We start from the raw sequence: 23,102 nt of genomic DNA, 5'->3' as shown, positions 1-23,102 counted from the left end.
AGTTGCTCGGAATGATGTGGAATTCTTTTAGATTAGTTTCGATAATGCTTTTTTTGCCCACCAGGGGCTCGCAGACACACACACACACACACACACACACACTGCAAAGTGCAAATGTATTCACTTTTACAAGACATCAAATGTAAAATCTTATTGTCAAAAACAATTACTAGCAGGCTCTACTACAATGCAATTAATAATGTACATCCAGCATTCATTATGTAACACTAATAAATACGATTCTATCCTTGCAAGAGTGTATAACATAGTGTTATTCTAAGCAGTGCTTTAATAAAATACAGCTTTCAAGATATGACTGTATTAATGATATCTTTGATTTTCCACAAATCAAGCCTGACTAATGTTACAGTAGACTTCAGATCTATCCTTCATACATCTAACAACTAAATCAACTTTTGTGTAACAGCTGGTTTGCCTTTCTAACTGACCCCAGCTGTCTGCAAAGTTCGTCATGTGTTGGTGAAGGAGTGAGATACACCAGAAGCAGTGGATGATAAGTTGTAACCATCTGAAAAACAAAACAAAAGTGACAAAGTGATTCAGTCTGTGGCATAACAATATGACAACTAATAGTAAGCTTTGAGTTCAATAATGAGGTCAGCATGTTAACATCTTCTGTTAACATCTTAGTATCACTGTGTTAGTCTAAGATGGATCTCCCCTAGAGTGCCCCAGGAATGTGTCCTAAAACTCGGAAATGTGTGAAATGAGCATTTTAGCGCTCCTGTTTCCCTCGTCTTGAAGTCAGTAGGTTTTTTAAATGGGTTTTAATTTTTTGGTTTTTTTAGATTTTTGCTTATTGTTTTGTCATTTCTTTCTTGGAGTATCTTCAAATGCTTCATGTGCCTAAAATCTGTACAACCTGAGCCTGATGGTTATGTAAATCAATAAGCAACTGCCAACTGCATTAGCTTTTTAATTCTGGCGATTGCATTAAGGCTTCAGTAATCATAAAAGTTATCTTGCTGGACAAAACATGTTAGGATCTAAAACGTTTGTTTGCTACAGAGCTTATTTTCCACAATAATCCAAAATTCAATGGAAAAATCCCATAGGCTTTTTGGTGAGGGATCCAAGGTGACGCTTACTTTCCTGTTGGCCTCCAGAAAAATGTCATCCCTGGGGTATATAAAGATGGACATCATGACAGCTCCCCAAAAGTGAAGCCAAAACATCATGATCACGCCCTGGTGGCTGACTGCAGTGTAGGTCATGTCCATACAAAGAAATAAGTTGAATTAATTATAATAGTTTTATTTGGGTTATATTTAGATGTAACTGCTAGTGATGGAGGATTTTCAGCCATTTTGCCACTGGGTTGTTTCCACAGCAGTTCTTTCTGCTACGTGGGAATATTATGGCCCTTATCTAAAATATGAAATTACAAGTCAGTGGTTGACTGGACTAGTTTTCCTATTGTGGAGCTAGTAATTGTATTCTGAACAATGTAATGAACAGTGTTTAGCACAATCATAATCTAAGTTTAGTGTGCCTGCTAACATTTGCTAATTAGGACATTAGCAAGTACTGTACAAAGTGAAAGTGAGAGATGGTGGCACAACATGGAAAACCAGGGGAACACCACCTTACATAACACATTAAGTTACTCTAAGAAACATAAATGTTTTTATCAAAATGTTGTCAATACATGTGACAAATGTTAAGATATTTTATCATAAAAGTGAAAACTTTGACGTACTTAGTGGCATACAGTAAAAGACAGATGATCGCCAAAGCCAACATGTTCTCACTCCCAACTTGTAAAATATCACTGCTTGGTCAGTAGACTTTCACATTTACATATGACTTGCTAAGTATCCTGGGTGCATCTGCTGTTGATGTTTTGGGACGCTTTGTCTACTTACACCTGTTACCTGCATTGTGTCTTTTCAAACTACACTTTCAGTTTCACAGACTATTTATCTGCTCTTGAGATAAAATGTCTTTTTCAAAATACAGTTACAATGTTGCTTAAAGACCTCATATTTAAATGTATTTCCTTGTGCAACAAAAACACGTGGTTAGGTTTAGATAACAAAGGCAGGTGGTTGGGTTCAGGCAACAAAGGCAGGTGGTTGGGTTCAGGCAACAAATGTGTGTGGTAAGGTTTAGGCAACAAAAGCATGTGGTTAAGTTTAGGCAGCTAAGACACTTGGTTAAGTATGGGCAACAAAAGTACATGGTTAGGTTCAGGCAACAAAAGCATGTGGTTAGATTTAGACAACAAAAGCAGTTAGGTGGTTAGGTTTAGAAAGAAAAATCATGGTTTGGAAGCAAACACCTAGCTCCTGAAGGAAAGTCTAGTGTTTGTTGGACCCATCTACCAAAGGGTTAATGGTCTCTATGGGCACTTTCCAGCTCCTCAAATTACATTGTGACCTGGTGGCACTTCAAACGGACACCATCTGGCAGCATGATGTTGGAGGGGTTAACAAAGGCCTCTAGTGCAAATAATAAAAAATGTTTTTATACCTCTTCCTCTTCTCCAGTTTCGGAAAAAGCCTAATCCACTTGATGATGAGGTTCCAGCACTGGTGCTCTTAAACAAGAATAAAAGCAAAAATGTAAATAAGCTCAATATTGGATTCTGCTAACAAAAAAATGACATGATTTAAAAACCTGTGCTTACCCTTGTCCCAGTTCCGGAACTTTGTGATATTGCTGCTATTTCTGACCGCACCTGAAAAGTTAATTAAAATGAACACACAAAACTCAATCAACTTTGTTCAAAGGGTCAGGAGTTCACATACAGTAGTTCTCTAAACTGCTGTGCAGGGTTTTGCATCTGGTAAGCAAATCCAAATGGAATCTGTAGATTTTTATTTATTTATTTTTACTGTTTTCAGCAGTGATACAGAATGAAGAATGAAGTGGAATGTTTTGAGGCTTCTAATGTGACAGACAAAATAGCATCTCTGTTCATTTGAATTGTCGGAAAAAATCTGCACAGGTGTTGTTGGAATTCTGCGGGCACAGATTCCATGTAGGCCTGCTGATAAGCCTTCAGACTCAAAGATATTTCACTTTTCCGCAAGAACCACTGACAATACATCCACAGATACATTTTCTTTTTAAATGCAGTGCAATTTTCAGTCTGAATGTCAGCTTAGTCTGTGCGAGCTTTTACTCAAGATTTAAAATGAAGATATTATCTCTAGATCTCAGTAAAGTCAAAATAGTTACTGTTATAATGTCCTTAAGTGTGATCTGCTTAATACTCTCTGGAGATTCTCTTTTTGTTTTCTATTCAACCCAAGTTTAACCAGGTAACTCCTGTTGAGATCAAACAATAACCAGAATAAATTACAGAGATAAGATATTCAGTAACATGTAGAAATATTAAATACCATGCACAGTCACTGCAATCAATGTCTCATGGTCTCATTGTCATCACATGTGAGAAACTGAATAAAGCTCCAATCAAGACTATAGGAGAGTTTAACTCACTGCCTAGTTGGGGTTGCTACACCTCGGCGAGGGCAGTACAGTCACAAGTACCATCCGAATCATTCACTCTTTTGCCCTTTAAAATCAGGCAGAGAGACCAATTTTATTTCAAATCTTTTTGAAGGCTATGCCAACTGAGGGGAGCAGAGCACATAAAAGTTTTTTTTTTTCTAGCTCAGGACTAGATCTTGAGATGTCAGACAACAACTACAGCCAGATCTCGGCTCAATCACGGTGCAAATGTATGACGGCAGTTTCCCCAGTATGGCTTTACAAATGAACAAATATCAGTAACCAGCCCTGGAATAAAGTGCACAGTAGTTGAGGGCTTTTCAATCTGTAACAGATCTCACTGCACTATGATATGCAGTATCTAAAATGCAGGTGCATTTATGTACAACAAATCACCATAATCCAGAACTGGTAAAAACATAGCAGAGACTATTCTTCTTCTGGCCTTAATGGTGAAAACTTGTTTCTGAAATAAAACCCTAACTTCAGCCACAGCCTTTTAGGAGGATGATCAACCTGAGGTTTTAAAGAAAGGGAGTTATCCAGCTAAATACTGACATATTTGTAAAAACAGACTAGTTCTAACTTCTTTTCCCGTGCAGTAAGAACATCAAGAGTGTTTACAGGCTTGTTTCTTGCTTTTGAGAAATACATGATCATAGTTTTATTAGCATTTAAAGCCAGTCTGCAGTTTGGCCACAGCCTCCGTAATGGGAGACCCAGCACAATAAATGACTGTACCATCCACATAAAAATGAAGGCTGGCAGTGTCCACATTTTGACATAGACTATTAATATAGATTGAAAATAGCAGTGGGCCTAAGGCAGAACCCTGGGGTACACCCTTACAAGTATTTAGCCAGTTAGAGGTGAGCTCATCAAATTAACTCATCATCTACTTTTCAGCAGCAAATTGATATAATAAACATCAGCAACGCAATATCAGAAAAATGAAAAACGTGGATTCTAGCTGTGAGTGGATTCTATACATTGATTAAGTCAGCAGTTTATTAAACTTTTGAATATAGAGTCATACATACCTTTTTGTCCAACAGCGTTCCAAACACCAAAATGAAGAATCCCTTCAAAGACAGACACACAGAGTAGCATCAATTAGGAGAGCTTCATTGAGTACATTTATAAAATTGAAGTTTTTGCCCTTATTTAAAAAAAGACAATATTCCTACTAAGCTGTTTACATAGCTAATGAAAAAGAGTATTCCACTAGTACTCCCATTTACTTACAACTGTGCATACTCAAATTACCATGCTCTAATATGTTGTTTATTGTGTCAAAATATGAAAAAGTAGAATGCCTAGAGCCACTTGTTATTTAGCTTCTCTGCATAAAAACCAGACTTTTTCAGTTTCTTTCTAGGGGCAGATTTGCTGGACTGTATGAGCTCAGCCTCCCTTTCTTCTGAACCACCTTTGTTAAAAGACTGTAGTTGCAATATTGGCGCATATCCAAAAACCTGCTGATATCCTAATCTCTCACAATATTTAAAAGCTGATGTGTTTCTCCTTCAGATCAGAAATGTGGGCTTTTCCTTTGGGCATGCATCTATACACCAGCCTTACAAACTGTTGGTGAATTGGTTTGTGTACAACGTATCCATGACAATGCTCAGAGAGACAAGAGGCCGTGTGTAGCAAACTACAGTTAAAACCCCAAGAGGTGCACATTCTGAATGTGCTGTATACATTTCTAGATAATGTTATAAAACACCTGAACAATATCAGAATACCCCACTTCTTATATGAAAAATGCTAAATTCAGAAGAAGGCCTGATTAAGAATATTAAAGCTGCAGTAGGTAGAAAGCCTGAAAACGGTTGATTTTTGAGTCTCACCTGAGTTAGGTTTTGTTCGTCTCCGACCTGAGCCCCTCCTACCAGACGAGCACGCGAGTATTTTATCCTACTTGGTTCTATTTCTCCCTCTCTGGGAGCCTCAGCTCTCCCTCACTGCGCAGCAGCCCTCCCCACCTCTCCTTCACGGCCCCACACATACTCCCGAGCCTCGGCTCTCCCTTTCCGCACAGCAGCCCGCCCCATCCCTCCCTTGCGGCCCCACACATATGGCTCGGCTCTCCCTCTCCCGGCAGCAGCCCTCTCCATCCCTCCCTCGCGGACCCACACATACTCCCGAGACTCAGCTCTCCCTCACTGCGCAGCAGCCCGCCCCGCACATACCCTCGAGGCTCGGCACTCCCTCTCAGTGGAGAGCCCTCGGCTCCGCTCCCACGGCCGACCCTCGCACCCTCCAGCCGGGCCCGGCCCCACCTCACCCTTCCCCTCCCTCCGGGGCTCCGGGGAGCCGAGTTTTGTCTTCCTTTTTTTGGGTTTAGCCGTGTAGGAAGTTGTAGCCTATTTTACCTGGTGCACTGTTCGCCATTGCCGCTTGCTGGCGGCACGGGAACGCGAACAGCCAATAGGAACGCAGTGGTCTGAACTGACCTTTGATTGGTTGATGCACATCGGCACAATACTGATTCTTTAGAGGCTGAACACAGAGCCATGGTGAGGTGCAAAAACCTATTGTTTGTCTCAGACCACTTGATTTATATTATGGTTAGAGGATATTATAAAATTTTTACTCAATTATACCAAAACAATGTTGCCTACTAGAGCTTTAAAATGGAATATGCTGTTTACATGACCTGCATCAAATTCAGAATATTGTCATATTTGGAATATAGTGGAACATCAGTGTGCATGTAAACATAGCCAGTAACAAAAGGTAAAGCCAGTATTCAAATCCATAGAATAATTTTACCACAGTATACAGTGATATACTGATCAGTATTATTAACTACCCTTTTACCTGCAGTGAATTGAAGAATGCAAATGAACCATGGATTCCTTTGTTGTGTGGGCTGATCATAGTTCCGACTCCCAGACTCCAAGTTAATCCAAAAATGGTGTAAGGACAGCCAAACTCCTGATAATGACCACCAGAACATTCCTCTCAGCTGCTTGTGCAGTGTCTCCCACAGCCCTTCTCCTCAACATTTTGTAAATCACCACACATAGTATTATAAGGTTTATCGCCACTATTAACAGTGCAGGGATCACAAAGGCCAGTAGAGCTTTGGAATCATCGAAGTTTAGCCAGCAAATCAACTGGGTTGAAGTTTCACGGATGTACTCTTTGTTGGGTGCAGTTACAGCTATAGTTATAATTGCAATGATGAGGGGTGCCCCATAGCCGAGAGAGAAACCAATTGCCAACATAGAATTTTTGGACAACCCTTCGAAGACACTGACTGTGCGGTAGAGCAACAGCAGAGCTGAGGAAAACATCCAGAAGAACAGGGCTAAATAGAACAAGTGGATGAAAAATGTGGCCGCACTGCATGCTGATCGGTCTTTCTTGTCTGCTTCTGAAATGGCTGCTCCAATAATAAACCAAATGTTTGCAATCAGGAGAGACACAGCGATGTTAACGATGGAAACATGGCGTAAGTAAGAGGTGTTGTTCTTTCTTATTTTTCTCCATATGACAGCTTCAATTATGAGGCATATAACCAAGGAAGCCATGGATATTCCAACTCCAATGTAGGTAATATAATCCAACACAGGGTCATTTGGACTGAAGGGTGACATGAGCATAGAGAACGAGGTCAGGTGGTTGCAGTTGCAGGTGACAGTATTGTTGTCGTCTACCAGCTCGCAGCCCTCATCGTCCCATCCCCCGAGACCATCAAAGAGGCTGAAGTTCCAAAAAACACACTGAGGTTTCTTCAAAGTATCGTTTAAAATATCAAAAGTGAATGAAACATTATTGACAGTTCCATCAGAGTAAACAAGTACAACTCTCCCATTGATGAAGTTAGAGGTTGAATTGTTTTCATCTCTTGCAGGGAGTACATTTTCCATTGATGCAAATGTTATCACAGTGATGGACTTATTTTCTCCATCAGACTCTGGTATGTCTGTCTCCACGGCTGAATCCAAGATTTCAATATCAGCATTAAAAGTGTCTGTGAATGTGGTTTTGTTTAAGAGAATAAAAGGTGTGTCAATATTAAAGGAGTCACTGGTAAGGGCCTTTGTTATGTCTTCAACAGACTGCAATAATGTTGAGCTGACGCTTCTGGCTGTGGGGCTGCTTGTTTCCGAGATGTTTCTGGTGTCATTGGCGTTTAGAGAGTTCCATGAGTCCCTTGATTCATTTGAGGTGAGGATACCTACAGTTAAAAGGACATCCTATATTGAAGGGAAAGAAGATATTAGATCATGTGAAAGATAGTGTATATTGTTTAAGACAGGTGTAAACCTTAGCAGACTGTAGCCCTGTTTCCACCAAACACTTTCGGTATGGTACCTTTGGAACCTAAAGTAACCCTTCAGACATGGTACCTAGACCCTAGGTCTGTTTAGGGTTTTCACTGCAAACAGTACTCTTAAATGTGGATGAGGTTGTTGCCACTCACTGCTCCGTCCGGCACTCACTGTATTTCCTCTGAACCTCTGACACACAGGGAAGTCTGCACCTCGTTCAAAAAAAGAACAGGCTTGACTGAGAGTCTCTCTCGATGGGCAGTGTTGGGCTTTTACTCAAAAAATGTGATATATTACTTATTACTCTTTTCAAAGGTAATAATATTACCTTAGTAATTACTACCTGCCCAAAGTAATTCATTACACTACTCGTTATGTTACATTTCCGTTACACCCTTTTAAACTAATAATTGCATACTTCCACAAAATTCAGATGTGTGCCTCTGTGTGAATGTTTATTTTATTTTATTTTATTTTTACCTGGAGGTCTTTAGTTGTCTGTGACTGGTATTTTCCTAAGGCTCTGCCTGAAAGATGGAGAGTCACTCATGGAGCAACCTTTTCATCCTCAACATATCCAACCATCAGTTACATTACTTCTTTCTAGCTGCAGCTGCCCACAATTAAAATCCAGTTTTGGTTGTTTAACCAATGTAGGGCTACAGCCAATGTCCACGAATGAGGAGGGCACACCTTTGGTGGAGTGGATTTCCTGGAGCTTCACACTGTTGCTCTGTTATTCATAGTAGGTGTTTCAGACCAGAGGTTTGAGGATGTGTATTTCACAGTGGAAAGAGTTTTTGACTACCCTCAGCAGCAGTGTTTTTATCATCTTTCCTCCCAACAAAATCAAAGTAATGTAAATATGTCCAGCCTCTAAGGTAAGTGTTTTCATCTTCCAAACTGGCTTGATGCTTTGTGACATGCCTGTGCAGCATGGCAATCACAAAAATGAGTCCACTGATGTGTTTCATTTCAGTAGTGGGGTGATAACAAAAGAATCGTTGTGACGTGTTGGTTGGCTTTGGTGTTACTGTAATATCATTTCTGAAAATACATTCGTAATTAGTTACACTACTCATTACTTGGAAAAAGTAATATTATTACTGTAATGTGTTACTAGAAATGCATTACTGGTCAAACACTGTTGATGGAATATTCAAAAATAGTGGGTTTGTGCATTCAGTCCCTCTCAGGCAAGCACAGGGGTGTAGTGTTCCTATAGCCCGCAGGAATGATGCTCTGTAGCGCTTTTTTTCTCCAAGTGAGGATTAGAATATATATGCAGTTCACATAATCTGGTCGGAATTAATATATCTTTTTAAACTCTTAAAGATCCACTAATCACTAAAAGTGTATGTCATTGCGTACGTCGGCATTGAGCAATCAGAGCTTAACCGCCTGCAGCTTGTTCAGAATGCAGCAGCCCGTCTCCTAAACTGGGACAAAGAAACGCGAGCACATAACTCCGGTGCTCTCTTCACTTCACCTCTATTTGGTCTTTTCCCTTTGTTATATTTCACTGTATAAATGTTTTTTTTGTGTTGTTGTTGTTCTTGCTTATTTAACTGTAAAGCACTTTGGTTGGCCGTTGGCTGTTTAAAGGTGCTATATAAATAAAGCTGACATTGACATTGACATTGACATTAAAGAGAGACAATAAAAACTAATGTATGGTCAAAGTTGTCATGTTGAAATATATGGTGTGTTGATGAAGTCACTTCATCAACTCATGAGTAACTTTAAAAGTTTCACCTTAAAAGTTGCCAGCAGACAGCCCAGTTAATTATGTTATTTCTGAGTCTACAGCTGCTGCAAAAAGCAGCAAAACATCCTTTCATTTTCTAGTTATAGTTTACTCATATTTGTAAGACCTGCCACTGTATGAAAAGAGATTACATAATCAGCCCTGAGCAAGAGTGACTGTCTCTTGACCAATCAACAGACAGCAGCGTAGATACCCCAACAGAGGGATGACCAGAAATGGTGCATGGTAGAGAACAGTTCCATTGGTACCATCCACAACTTTTGACAGTGGAAAGCGAAAAAATTGCGAACACAACTGAACTGCACTGAGCTGAACTGGACTGCTTGGTGGAAACGGGCTTAATTCACATACCTCCATTAAAGTTTCATTTATTAGGATAGCAAGTGACGCGTTGGCTACATTGTTGAGTATATCAACAATGGCACTGATGTCTAAAGGAGATGCAACCACTTCGTCGGTGAGATTGACAGTGACCTCGCTGAGTTGGTCCAAGAATACTGGTAAGGAATTGTTATTCAAGAACTGTGAGATTTAAAACAAACAGACAAAACAAAAGTGTTAGTATCACACACTATCTCAAACATCAAATTAAAGTTACTATGTGTTTTGTGTTTGGATTTCATTGACAACTGGGAGTAGTACAGATGTGGTGCAGTGTGACACAGTAGCCCCTTTTAGATAGGAATTGTGCAAATTTGCAGGAAACCCAATCAGTCTTCTTTCAGCATTGGCAGTATAAAAGCAAAATCGGGGAGTGCGGCAAAATGCTGCCTACCTACTTTTGTTTATACAGAATGCACCTTTTTCGGGGCAATGGGGGGCGTGAGCATAACAAAACGTGTAGCTCAGCGTGTGATGTAAACAGTGACGCGGGAGGGAAGCCTTATTCTGCTATATCTTTCTGACATCATACGGGTTACTTCAGATAATACACACACCAAATACATGACCAACAAATTCATTATTAAACTAAACTATCTTGCGGTATGATGAAGTAGTTAAATCCATTCATAAATTCATTTGAACTTTTTCATGCACTACAAGATAGTTTAGTTTGAGCTCCACCATTGAGAGATTTTAAGTAAATCTAAGTACACTTTGAAGGTGATACTACTATATTTACAGAGGCCCCATGCCTGAGTTTGCTCAATGCCCCCACATCACTAAATCTGCCCATGTCGATGACATCATTTGGTTTTAGAAACAACTGGAGAAGTAGGTCACCTGAGACTGCTCAAGCAGCTCCTGAACCTGTCGTAGGATGCAGTTTTTTTGCTTATTCCCCCATGAACCATTTTGCAAACATTCTGCTGTGATGTTCCCCTCCTTGTCTTCCTCCCCTTCTTCTTCTTCACAGGGAATTGTAGCCATATCACCTTTATTACCAACACCAAATGTGTCATCGTTACAGAGAAAATCTAGAAAGAGAGAAAAAGGTTTTGCTCTCAGTATTCACATACTAATTAAATAAGAATGATTTTGACCTGAATGCTCTGTAATGTCTGGATCAGTACTCACCTGTGCCTCTGAATAACCGCAGTGTTATATTTTTGTTAAATGTTTCATGGTTTTTCACTTGACAGGTGAACGTCTTTTCCTGACTGTCACAGTCAGGTTCAAACTGATGTGTGATTGTACTGCCTGTTTTTAAACATACAAAAAAGCACTCAGGTTGCAAAGACTAGCAACATTCACGAGTTGAATATAATTTATATGTATACACATAATATCAAATCATTGTCTGTGAACTACATTTATACGTAGAATTTTCTCCAATAGCTGATTTCCTTTTTGGTACTTGTGTTTCAGGTTTACCTGTAGTGGACAATCCTTTAAACTCAACCTCATAGGGGCTGTTGACAGAACACTGCAGGAGCTGTTCATTTCCAGCCTCACATTGAACTGCTATTGAGACTGGTTTCACTTCGATCAGGGGTGGGTTGAATGTATTTCTGATTTCATGTGTCTGTCTGAAAGTTGAGTTGTCTCTTCTTTTCAGCGTACATTCATAACGTCCTGAAATTAAAGGTGATCATCAATTAATGTCAAATCAATGGGAAGCCAGTGTTGCCACACCAATATTAATATACAGAAACCACCATCAAATTACAAGTAGGGCAATAACCTAAATCAGATATGCAGAGATAGAGATTTTGATATAGATATTTTTGATATAGAACAGACATTTTGTGCTGTAAGCTTTGATTTAGAAGAATTGAATGGTGGATACCTTTATCCAACTAAAATTAAACAACACGCTCACACATCTGCATTGTTAGTCACATGTCTTGTGTTCTCTTTTGGGGGTTAAAAAACAGGAGAAAATTCTATTTTATAGTTTTAATATTCATGATGGCGTCCCCTATTTTGGCATGGATCAATCAGAATATTGAGCCTGTTCCCAGTCTTCATTCATTCACTCATTCATTTTCCATATCCTGATGCAGGGGGGCTGGAGCCTATCCTACTGTAGCTCCCATTAGGTGAGAGGCAGGGTACATCCTGGACAGGTCGCCAGACTGTCACAGGGCTGACATAGAGACAGACAAGTGCTCACACTCTCTCACATTCACGCCAGTTTAGAGTCACCAATTAAGCTGCATGTCTTTGGACTGTAGGAGGAAGCCAGAGGATTTGAACTCAGAACCCTCTTGCAGAGTCCTGCACCGGGTTAAGTGCTATATTGTTAGGTATGGACATGGGTAAAAATAAACTACACATGGGCGGGCAGAGGATGAGAACAAAAATCTATTTTTTATTTTTGTGAATAAATCAAATGAAAAAGATCTGCAGTAGATGTGTGATGTTTTGACATCTAAATCACTATTATCAAGCCACAGTTCCTTTTGTTTTGAAAGTCAATAACACATGTCGAACCTTTGACCCCATTGTCACATTTGTCAACCACTGACTTCAGCAATGAAACTTTGCAGCTCGAGGATGAGGTGGCAGCCTACATAGAGTTCAGGACGCCCAAGGAGGATCCTTTTGAGGTTTTATGGTGGTGGAAGGAGCATGCTAAGATGTTTCCTAACCTGGCAGTGACTGCAAAAAATGTTTTCACCATGCCGACATCGAGTGCAGCTTAATGTGAGGGACTGTAGCCTGTGTATGTTAAATCACAGGTGCGGTTATTAACATTTGCAGGTATAAAGGCATAAAGCAGTATTGTCAGTGTTCTATGGGCACAGTCTGCCAGATAGATAGATAGATAGATTCATTGCAGCTGGCTTTCTGAAGTCAGTTTGGTGTGTGGGCATTAAGACTTTGGGAGATTTATTGGCATCTAGCAGTAAGAATTGCAGATTGCAACCCGCTCAAACTCCTCCCAATTAGAATTCTCTCAGTGCTTATTGTTCAGGAGGTTTATCCAGGAGCTGAATGATCCACAGAGGTCTCCTCCTCTCCAAAAAAACTGATTTAAGTCAAAACACTGAATACAGGTTCACATTACAAATTAGTGTTTCTTCAATGCTGTTTGGCATGTTGGAGGTGGCCATTTCGGCCAGCGCCTGCTAATGTGTGCTCTCTTTTTTTTCCTCTGATAACTTAAGATCGAGACATTCAGGAAGTTTTTACTTTAAGACAAATTATCCCCAGAGGTCTCTTCCTAAACGAAGCAGGTAATTTCATTGATTCATTCATTATCCATAACTGCTTATATTGTTAAGGGTCCTGTGGGGGCTGGAGCCTATCACACCTGCCATTGGGCAAGAATGGGGTTCACCCTGGACAGGCTAATCGACTTTCAAAGGGCTGACACACCTACAGGCAATTTAGAGTCACCAGTTAACCTTGCCGTAAAGGAACAGTGCTAATTACTGCACCACCGTGTTGCCACCAGGTTATTTAAACCCATAAAAACACTGAATAATGCAGTTTCACATTTAAAAAAAAAAAATCAATAGCTCTCCCAGCTCTCACGAGTCATGATCTATGGTCAGCAATGACTGAAAGAATGAGGTTGCGGATACAAGCGGCTAAAATGAGTGTCCTCCGAAGGGTGGCTGGGCTCAGCCTTCAAGATAGAGTAAAGAGTACACACATCCGAAGGGAGTAGAGCTGCTGCTCCTTCAAATTGAAAGGGGTCACCTGAGGTGGTTCAGGCATCTATCAGGAAGCCCCCTATGCGACTCCCGTTAGAGTGGTTCCACACACCACTACCACTGGTGGGAGGCCCCAGGGCAGACCTAGGACTTGCTGGAGGGATTATATATCATTTGACCCGGGAATGCTTTGGGATCCCCCAGGAGGAACTAGAAAGCATTGCTGGGGAGAGGGATGTCTGGAATAGTTTGTTCAGCCTGCTGACCCCATGACATATCTTCAGATAAGCGATTAAAAATGGATGGACATACATTGAAGACAACATACTTATAATATTATATTCAATCTCTGCTAATATAGCCCCCTCTATCCTACACACTGAACCTTTAAGAGGAGTCCTTTTGTCTTTGTCTCAGTGTTTTCCATATTTGTTAAACACAAGAGAAGGAGTTTGAATTTGAATATATGGTTACATAACAGACAATTATTTAGTGAATACTTGGGTATGTGTTAATTGCTGTTGCGCATTACTCAGAATGGAATGTTGACAAGCATGCATATTGAGGCTTAGTCAGCAGGAGAAAAGCCATTTCTTTCTATACTAATTGTTACCACTTTTGGTAAATGAAGCCATGCCAGCTATTTACCTTAATTTAGCCATGTGAGGAAAATCATGTCTGCATTCTTAGGTTTTGGTCAGATTACTTAACTATAACCAGTTAAATGTTTTTGGCATCTTTGGGTCAGGCTAAAGAATGGACACAGTCTAAGTGTTGGTTTTACATTGTACTACAAATATTGTTCTCAAGCCAATCAGAGTTCTGTATTTACACAGGTCAGAGCACAAGGAGAAAAGTCCTAGATGACACTTGCATTTAAGTCATTAACTGACTGCACCATATTGGATCTATTTCTTACCTTTGTCCGTACTGAAAAATTTTGACACAGTTAAGACTGATGCTCCACTGTCTTTTGAAAATTTGTGTAGCTCATCCGTTGGTATTTCTATGCTGTTGAGTCTCCACTTTGCTTCCCACTCAGTACCAAAATTAAGATTCTCTGGTGGTGGGCCACATCTCACAGTTACTGGGTTACAAAACTACTGGATCTGGGTTAAACCTTAAGGACTCCTGGCCTTAATGAAAACAGAAACACAAGTCAGAAAATTTGTTTGTCATATCAGACATTCCTGATATGACAGTACTTACTGTATGAGACAGTTATAAAGATCAAAGCAAATTGTGAATCAAAATATTTCAAAAATGTTTACAACTGTCTTACTGTTAAATCGCACTGGGTATTTTTTTGACAGCTCTCTAAATACCCCTGCTTTTACGGCTGGAATTTCCGATTCTTGAAAAGAAGTTGCTGTTATAGTATAGTCACAGATGGTGCTTCCACTCCTGTAATGCAGAATTGAATCCCAATTATATTCGAATCACAAGCAGGTGAAATGTCATCTTTATAGGACCATATTATCTCTGCTCTGGCAACCGCCATTAACCAGTCCATCCAGAATCTCACAGGCTGTTTGTGCCTCGGGGCCAGTGATAGCTGTGGCTGGAGGTATTATATTTTCAGGTTGTCCTTCAGTCTGTTTGTCCTTCCATTTGTACGCATGCACATCCGTCTCTATCTATGTATGACTGTCCGTCTGTCTGTCTGTCCATCTCTCCATCTCTCCCATCCTTGTGAACATGATATCTCAAAAATGGCTCAAGGAAGTTTCTTTAAATTTGGCACAAATGTCTACTTGGACTCAAGGATAAAGTGATTAGTTTTGGTGGTCAACTTCAAGGTCACTGTGACCTTGTCTTTCTCATTCTCGTGAACATGATAGCTCAAGAACAGCCTCAGGGAATTTCTTTAAATTTGGCACAAACATGCACTTGGACTCACTGATGAACTGATTAGATTTTGGTGTTCAAAGGTCAAGGTCACTGTGACCTTGTCTGTTTCATTTTTGTAAATGCGATATCTCAAGGACACTGAAAGGGAATTTCTTAAAATTTGACTATGCACTATGCTAATATAGTATCCTATGACCCTGAAAACAACCAAACTGTAAATAGAAAAAAAAATTTCATTTAAGATGGTGGGTAAGATTAAAAGAATTAACTTACCGGAACTGATTTATCTTCACTGTTTTGAAAGTTGAGATGAACTCCTGGCTTTTATTTCTAATCTGTTTAAGACAGTGACACAGCCTACTTGTTATCAGTTCTACAACTGAATCAGGATCAAATGTCACATACATTCATTACATCAACATTGTGACAAACCTGTATGAAAGCGACATAAGAAACAATGAGACTTACAGCGTTTAAAGTGTTCTGGTAGAGGCTGTGGGTAGGGTCATTGAATGAATTATCGAAAGATATGTCCATGGTAAATGAGAGCCTTCTCTCTGCACAGAAACAGTCGGTTGTTATCACAGAGTAGCTTTTTCAGGAGATACATGTCTTTCAATTCTCTTCATTGTATGTGTCATACCCTCTGTTGCTGTTGTTGTTGTGAATATTGGTGTTGTTGTTGTTGTGATCACTGGCGTTGTTGTTGTTGTGAAAATTGGCATTGTTGTTGTTGTGGTTGTTGTGATCACTGGCGTTGTTGTAATCACTGTAGAAAAAGAATAAAAATCTTCAGTACTATATAAATGCTATTTTAGATCAATTAACGCTTTTAAAATTTTCCAATGAGGGTCTTCAGCGACTACAGACTCTCAGACTGTTGAATTTTACCCATGCAAAACAAAGCAACATATGTTGCCATATGGGGTTGGACATTGAAGCTTGAAGCTTGAAGAGACCAGGCTTTTATTTGTTAACTTTTTGCAGATAGCTTCAGTTTTGCTGGAACTGTTAAACTGGCACTGCTTACTTGTGATTGGTTCACAGAACCCTCCATCTGAAGGAAGTCCATTGATGCAGCTACAGGTCGGACTGATGACATTAGTGCATGCACCGTAAATGTCACACTTTTCACGTGACCAAGCAAACTGCTCCTCACACTCACACTGCAGTCCTCCAGTGGAGTTCGGAGAGCACCCTTTAAAAAGACAGAACAGTATACAAATCAGACACTGTCTGCTAAGAAAGCATTAAATCAGCCACACAAATGACAAAAGAAAACAAATAAGCAACAAAGGTTCTTACATGTGGTGAAGTTTAAATCTATTATTGTCAAAGACTGACTGATCATGTAGGGCAATGGGAAATTTCTTAATAGATGAGTGAAATTTGATGGCACACTGGAGACTGGGATGCGCAAGTTCAGGACTAAATCAATGTCCACCGGATCTGTGGAGGAGAAAAGAAGAAAATCCATCACAGAAGTCTGTTACTATTATACACACCAATATTCACACACTTTTCATTGTGTGCAATCATCATGACATGAGTTATGTTGATCTAAGTGTGCACTGTTTATCAAACTTTTCAGCACATCTTGTTGCTTGAATTGAGACTTTACATGGTCAATGCAAGATGCAGTGAAAGATCTGTAATGGTACAACAGATAATCCAAGAGTGACACAGTTATCTTGATTCACAGTGCCAGTGCCAATCCTCAGAAACACACAAACACACAGACCTTCAGTCTCTACGTTACATATGTTATACCATTTGTTGGTGTTGGTGTTGGTGATGGTGATGGTGTTGGTGTTGGTGTTGGTGATGGTGACGGTGACGTTGTCTCTGTAAAAATGAAGAATAAAGACAGCATGCACTTTTAGTAACATTATAATTCTTTCTATTTTAAACATCTGTATTTTGGGGACATGAAGCAGAACAGTGGTAATCTTTCAATTAACAATTTTCATTATGTCCAGTCCTCAGTGATGACTGGACATAAGTATTTATGTTGTCTCTTGTCTTGAGAGCTTAGTCACTCTTTGTAAGCTGTATGAGCTCACAACCTCACATTTTGGAATATGTGAACCATGGAATATTCAAGAAGCTGCTTTTGTACAACTGACACACATTTGTTCTCAACTATACACCTGCAAATGTCTTCCATAGAAACCTGATGGAGGCAATATTTAACACTACAACTTGCACTATCCATGCAAAACAAAGCAATAAAAGTTTCCATACCAGGAGTCGGGGTTGGACATTGAGCGACCTCTGTGGATCAAAATTGGAGATAAAATTAACATACCACGTTGTTTTGTGTGGGGAAAACATCATACATTCAATAATTATCAACATTAGATTGCTTTAGAAGTGAAGTTTAACTATGTAGATGCTGCTAGCTCTAGAGTTGGTTGTTTTAGTGCAGACAATACAAAAGCAGTGGATAAGTAAAGACTGCATGCACCAGATTAGCTCATGACAACAAATGTTGTTTGCAAAGACAGTTTTACTCTTAAAATACAAATGTTTATAACATAGAAAAGATAAACTAATCCTTTTTTGGTATCAAACCTATTGATGCAAGGATCAATCTTCAAAATGAAAATGCAGTATCGAGAGTCTCGATATTGTGATATTGATCTGCCCACCCTTAACGCTTGGTCAGTGCCCCTGAACTTTAAACCATGATGCACTTGGTACCCTCCTGTGTCAGGTTTGGGACGTCCAGGGACAGCATGTCAATTTATGCTTTTACATGCATTGTATGGTTTAAAAACAAACTTCCCATCACAAAGGAAATGGACAGTTTCTGCTCATTAAATGCATGCACTCTGTTCTGAAAAACAAAACAAAACTAAGAACATATGTAAAAAACCAAACAAAAAGCAACCTGTTTTCAGGTTTACTATCTTGAGTTTAGGCATGTGATTAGGTTTTGAGAACAGCAACATGGTGTAACTTAAAATAAGTAAGTTTCTTACTAACATCAAGTAACGTCACAGCATACATCACCAGTATGATACACCACTGGACAGCGTCTGGTTAAAACGCTGCTGTTAACAATGTAATATAAAGAGTTCGAAAGTCCCTACAGGGCAGGCGGGTGGGGTGGTGGATGGGTCAAACAAAGCCCAGACTTTCACCTGGAAGCCCTGTGTTTGCTTCCCGTGTGAATGTAGTGCCAAACCATGATACCTTATTCTAAACCTAACCATGTGTTTTTGTTTATGGCTGGTTATGGCATTTCAGAACTTCAACAGCAGATGTAGGAGGATACCTAGCATTTAATATGTAGACATGAAAGTCCAGTAACAAAGTGGCAATATGTGACGACGCGTGATGAGAACGTGAACTAATGAATGATGGCCAAATGAAGCCTCATGAAGCATTTTCTTTATTTTCTGAGCCTACTAGATGATTTAATGGGGAAAGGCTCAAAGAATGGCAATTCAGTGTGCTTTCAACCTTTTGTTGAACAAAAAGCGCCATGTAGTGGGTGCAAAAAATAAAGAAATTGCTTCATGAGGCTTCATTTGACAATCACTACCAAGCATCAAAAAGTGCAGCTTCCCTGTTCATCTCATACCACTGCTAAAGGGTGCGTCTGTCCATTAGTATCTGATGCCAAGGGACACTGACCAAGCATCTGTATTTGATGAGCTTGAAGAGACCAGGCTTTTATTTGTTAACTTTTTGCAGATAGCTTCAGTTTTGCTGGAACTGTTAAACTGGCACTGCTTACTTGTGATTGGTTCACAGAACTCTCCATCTGAAGGAAGTCCATTGATGCAGCTACAGGTCGGACTGATGACATTAGTGCACACACCGTAGATGTCACACTTGTCACATGACCAAGCAAACTGCTCCTCACACTCACACTGCAGTCCTCCAGTGGAGTTCGGAGAGCACCCTTTAAAAAGACAGAACAGTATACAAATCAGACACTGTCTGCTAAGAAAGCATTAACTCAGCCACACAAATGACAAAAGAAAACAAATAAACAACAAAGGTTCTTACATGTGGTGAAGTTTAAATCTATTATTGTCAAAGATTGACTGATTTTGTAGGGCAATGGGAAATTTCTTAATAGATGAGTGAAATTTGATGGCACACTGGAGACTGGGATGCGCAAGTCCAGGACTAAATCAATGTCCACCGGATCTGTGGAGGAGAAAAGAAGAAAATCCATCACAGAAGTCTGTTACTATTATACACACCAATATTCACACACTTTTCATTGTGTGCAATCATCATGACATGAGTTATGTTGATCTAAGTGTGCACTGTTTATCAAACTTTTCAGCACATCTTGTTGCTTGAATTGAGACTTTACATGGTCAATGCAAGATGCAGTGAAAGATCTGTCATGGTACAACAGATAATCCAAGAGTGATGCAGTTATCTTGATTTACAGTGCCACTGCCAATCCTCAGAAACACACAAACACACAGACCTTCAGTCTCTACATTGCATGTGTTATACCATTTGTTGGTGTTGGTGTTGGTGTTGGTGATGGTGACGTCTCTGTAAAAACGAAGAATAAAGACAGCATGCACTTTTAGTAACATTATAATTCTTTCTATTTTAAACATCTGTATTTTGGGGACATGAAGCAGAACAGTGGTAATCTTTCAATTAACAATTTTCATTATGTCCAGTCCTCAGTGATGACTGGACATAAGTATTTATGTTGTCTCTTGTCTTGAGAGCTTAGTCACTCTTTGTAAGCTGTATGAGCTCATAACCTCACATTTTGGAATATGTGAACCATGGAATATTCAAGAAGCTGCTTTTGTACTGACACACATTTGTTCTCAACTATACACCTGCAAATGTCTTCCATAGAAACCTGATGGAGGCAATATTTAACACTACAACTTGCACTATCCATGCAAAACAAAGCAATAAAAGTTTCCATACCAGGAGTCGGGGTTGGACATTGAGCGACCTCTGTGGATCAAAATTGGAGATAAAATTAACATACCACGTTGTTTTGTGTGGGGAAAACATCATACATTCAATAATTATCAACATTAGATTGCTTTAGAAGTGAAGTTTAACTACGTAGATGCTGCTAGGTCTAGAGTTGGTTGTTTGAGTGTAGACAATACAAAAGCAGTGGAGAAGCAAAGAATGCATGCACCAGATTAGCTCATGACAACAAATGTTGTTTGCAAAGACAGTTTTACTCTTAAAATACACATATTTACAACGTAGAAAAGATAAACTAATCCTTTTTTGGTATCAAACCTATTGATGCAAGGATCAATCTTCAAAATGAAAATGCAGTATCGAGAGTCTCGATATTGTGATATTGATCTGCCCACCCTTAACGCTTGGTCAGTGCCCCTGAACTTTAAACCATGATGCACTCGGTACCCTCCTGTGTCAGGTTTGGACGTCCAGGGACAGCATGTCAATTTATGCTTTTTACATGCATTGTATGGTTTAAAAACAAACTTCCCATCACAAAGGAAATGGACAGTTTCTGCTCATTAAATGCATGCACTCTGTTCTGAAAAAACAAAACAAAACTAAGAACATATGTAAAAAACCAAACAAAAAGCAACCTGTTTTCAGGTTTACTTTCTTGAGTTTAGGCATGTGATTAGGTTTTTAGAACAGCAACATGGTGTAACTTAAAATAAGTAAGTTTCTTACTAACATCAAGTAACGTCACAGCATACATCACCAGTATGATACACCACTGGACAGCGTCTGGTTGAAACGCTGCTGTTAACAATGTAATATAAGGAGTTCGAAAGTCCCTACAGGGCAAGCGGGAGGGGTGGTGGATGGGTCAAACAAAGCCCAGACTTTCACCTAGAAGCTGTGTTTGCTTCCCGTGTGAATGTAGTGCCAAACCATGATACCTTATTCTAAACCTAACCATGTGTTTTTGTTTATGGCTGGTTATGGCATTTCAGAACTTCAACAGCAGATGTAGGAGGATACCTAGCATTTAATATGTAGACATGAAAGTCCAGTAACAAAGTGGCAATATGTGACGACGCGTGATGAGAACGTGAACTAATGAATGATGGCCAAATGAAGCCTCATGAAGCATTTTCTTTATTTTCTGAGCCTACTAGATGATTTAATGGGGAATGGCTCAAAGAATGGCAATTCAGTGTGCTTTCAACCTTTTGTTGAACAAAAAGCGCCATGTAGTGGGCGCAAAAGATAAAGAAATTGCTTCATGAGGCTTCATTTGACAATCACTACCAAGCATCAAAAAGTGCAGCTGCCCTGTTCATCTCATACCACTGCTAAAGGGTGCGTCTGTCCATTAGTATCTGATGCCAGGCGACACTGACCAAGCATCTGTATTTGATGAGCTTGAAGAGACCAGGCTTTTATTTGTTAACTTTTTGCAGATAGCTTCAGTTTTGCTGGAACTGTTAAACTGGCACTGCTTACTTGTGATTGGTTCACAGAACTCTCCATCTGAAGGAAGTCCATTGATGCAGCTACAGGTCGGACTGATGACATTAGTGCACGCACCGTAGATGTCACACTTGTCACATGACCAAGCAAACTGCTCCTCACACTCACACTGCAGTCCTCCAGTGGAGTTCGGAGCACCCTTTAAAAAGACAGAACAGTATACAAATCAGACACTGTCTGCTAAGAAAGCATTAACTCAGCCACACAAATGACAAAAGAAAACAAATAAACAACAAAGGTTCTTACATGTGGTGAAGTTTAAATCTATTATAGTTAACTGATTGATTTTGTAGGGCAATGGGAAATTTCTTAATAGATGAGTGAAATTTGATGGCACACTGGAGACTGGGATGCGCAAGTCCAGGACTAAATCAATGTCCACCAGATCTGTGGAGGAGAACAGAAGAAAATCCATCACAGAAGTCTGTTACTATTATACACACCAATATTCACACACTTTTCATTGTGTGCAATCATCATGACATGAGTTATGTTGATCTAAGTGTGCACTGTTTATCAAACTTTTCAGCACATCTTGTTGCTTGAATTGAGACTTTACATGGTCAATGCAAGATGCAGTGAAAGATCTGTCATGGTACAACAGATAATCCAAGAGTGATGCAGTTATCTTGATTCACAGTGCCAGTGCCAATCCTCAGAAACACACAAACACACAGACCTTCAGTCTCTACATTGCATATGTTATACCATTTGTTGGTGTTGGTGTTGGTGATGGTGATGGTGTTGGTGTTGGTGTTGGTGATGGTGATGGTGATGGTGTTGGTGTTGGTGATGGTGTTGGTGATGGTGATGGTGTATAATATTTTCTAGTACAATTGAAGAATTTAATTTCATGTAATGTCTGATACGTTAACAATATACAATATGAGTGTCATCTGAACTTTTTTCTCATACCAAGAGGTGGCTTTCAGGACATGACCCGGAAGAGTAATCTTGCAATCAACACTTTGGTAACAAGGAATCAAGGATATTAACAAGGAAATGTGGTAGGGTTTATCTGTCTGCATGCAACCGATTCTATTTGAAACTAAATAAGTTCATAAAGTTCATGCAAAAAACATTAGCATTTACTTCACAGGTGGTACTCTGTTTCATGATTCAGAAAATTACAAACTACCATGTCCTGCATTTCCCATGAAAACAAAAGAACAGGCATTTTCCTCATACAGTAAAACAGACAGCATGAGGATCGGATGCAAA

The 23,102-nt window shown here is 39.7% G+C and overlaps 2 protein-coding genes across 5 annotated transcripts in view; both read right to left on the bottom strand.

Annotated features, from left to right (window-relative positions):
• The window catches only part of adgrf8 (adhesion G protein-coupled receptor F8), a 122,970-nt gene that overhangs the window by 45,181 nt on the left and 54,687 nt on the right, over positions 1–23,102 (bottom strand). The window contains exons 8-18 of the mRNA XM_049590641.1: positions 20,355–20,384; positions 19,917–19,958; positions 19,452–19,595; positions 19,177–19,344; positions 17,676–17,705; positions 17,202–17,276; positions 16,737–16,880; positions 16,462–16,629; positions 16,075–16,200; positions 15,900–15,988; positions 15,705–15,766 (exon numbers count right to left, since the gene is read on the bottom strand). Coding sequence (XP_049446598.1) covers positions 15,705–15,766; positions 15,900–15,988; positions 16,075–16,200; positions 16,462–16,629; positions 16,737–16,880; positions 17,202–17,276; positions 17,676–17,705; positions 19,177–19,344; positions 19,452–19,595; positions 19,917–19,958; positions 20,355–20,384 — 1,078 coding nt within the window. The remainder of the gene's footprint in view (positions 1–15,704; positions 15,767–15,899; positions 15,989–16,074; positions 16,201–16,461; positions 16,630–16,736; positions 16,881–17,201; positions 17,277–17,675; positions 17,706–19,176; positions 19,345–19,451; positions 19,596–19,916; positions 19,959–20,354; positions 20,385–23,102) is intronic.
• Positions 120–23,102, bottom strand: part of LOC125897356 (adhesion G protein-coupled receptor F4-like) — an 88,771-nt gene continuing 65,788 nt past the window's right edge. Inside the window, exons 11-14 of one of the 4 annotated variants that reach the window (XM_049590655.1) lie at positions 4,521–4,562; positions 2,651–2,701; positions 2,494–2,560; positions 120–529 (exon numbers count right to left, since the gene is read on the bottom strand). In XM_049590655.1, the coding sequence (XP_049446612.1) occupies positions 471–529; positions 2,494–2,560; positions 2,651–2,701; positions 4,521–4,562 (219 nt within the window). In that variant the 3' untranslated portion in view covers positions 120–470. The remainder of the gene's footprint in view (positions 530–2,493; positions 2,561–2,650; positions 2,702–4,520; positions 4,563–23,102) is intronic. The other 3 variants (XM_049590652.1, XM_049590653.1, XM_049590654.1) reach the window with 3 other exon arrangements.

Source organism: Epinephelus fuscoguttatus, linkage group LG11, assembly GCF_011397635.1.
Source record: "Epinephelus fuscoguttatus linkage group LG11, E.fuscoguttatus.final_Chr_v1".
NCBI lineage: Eukaryota > Metazoa > Chordata > Actinopteri > Perciformes > Serranidae > Epinephelus > Epinephelus fuscoguttatus.
This window is presented reverse-complemented; position numbering and strand designations above follow the sequence as displayed.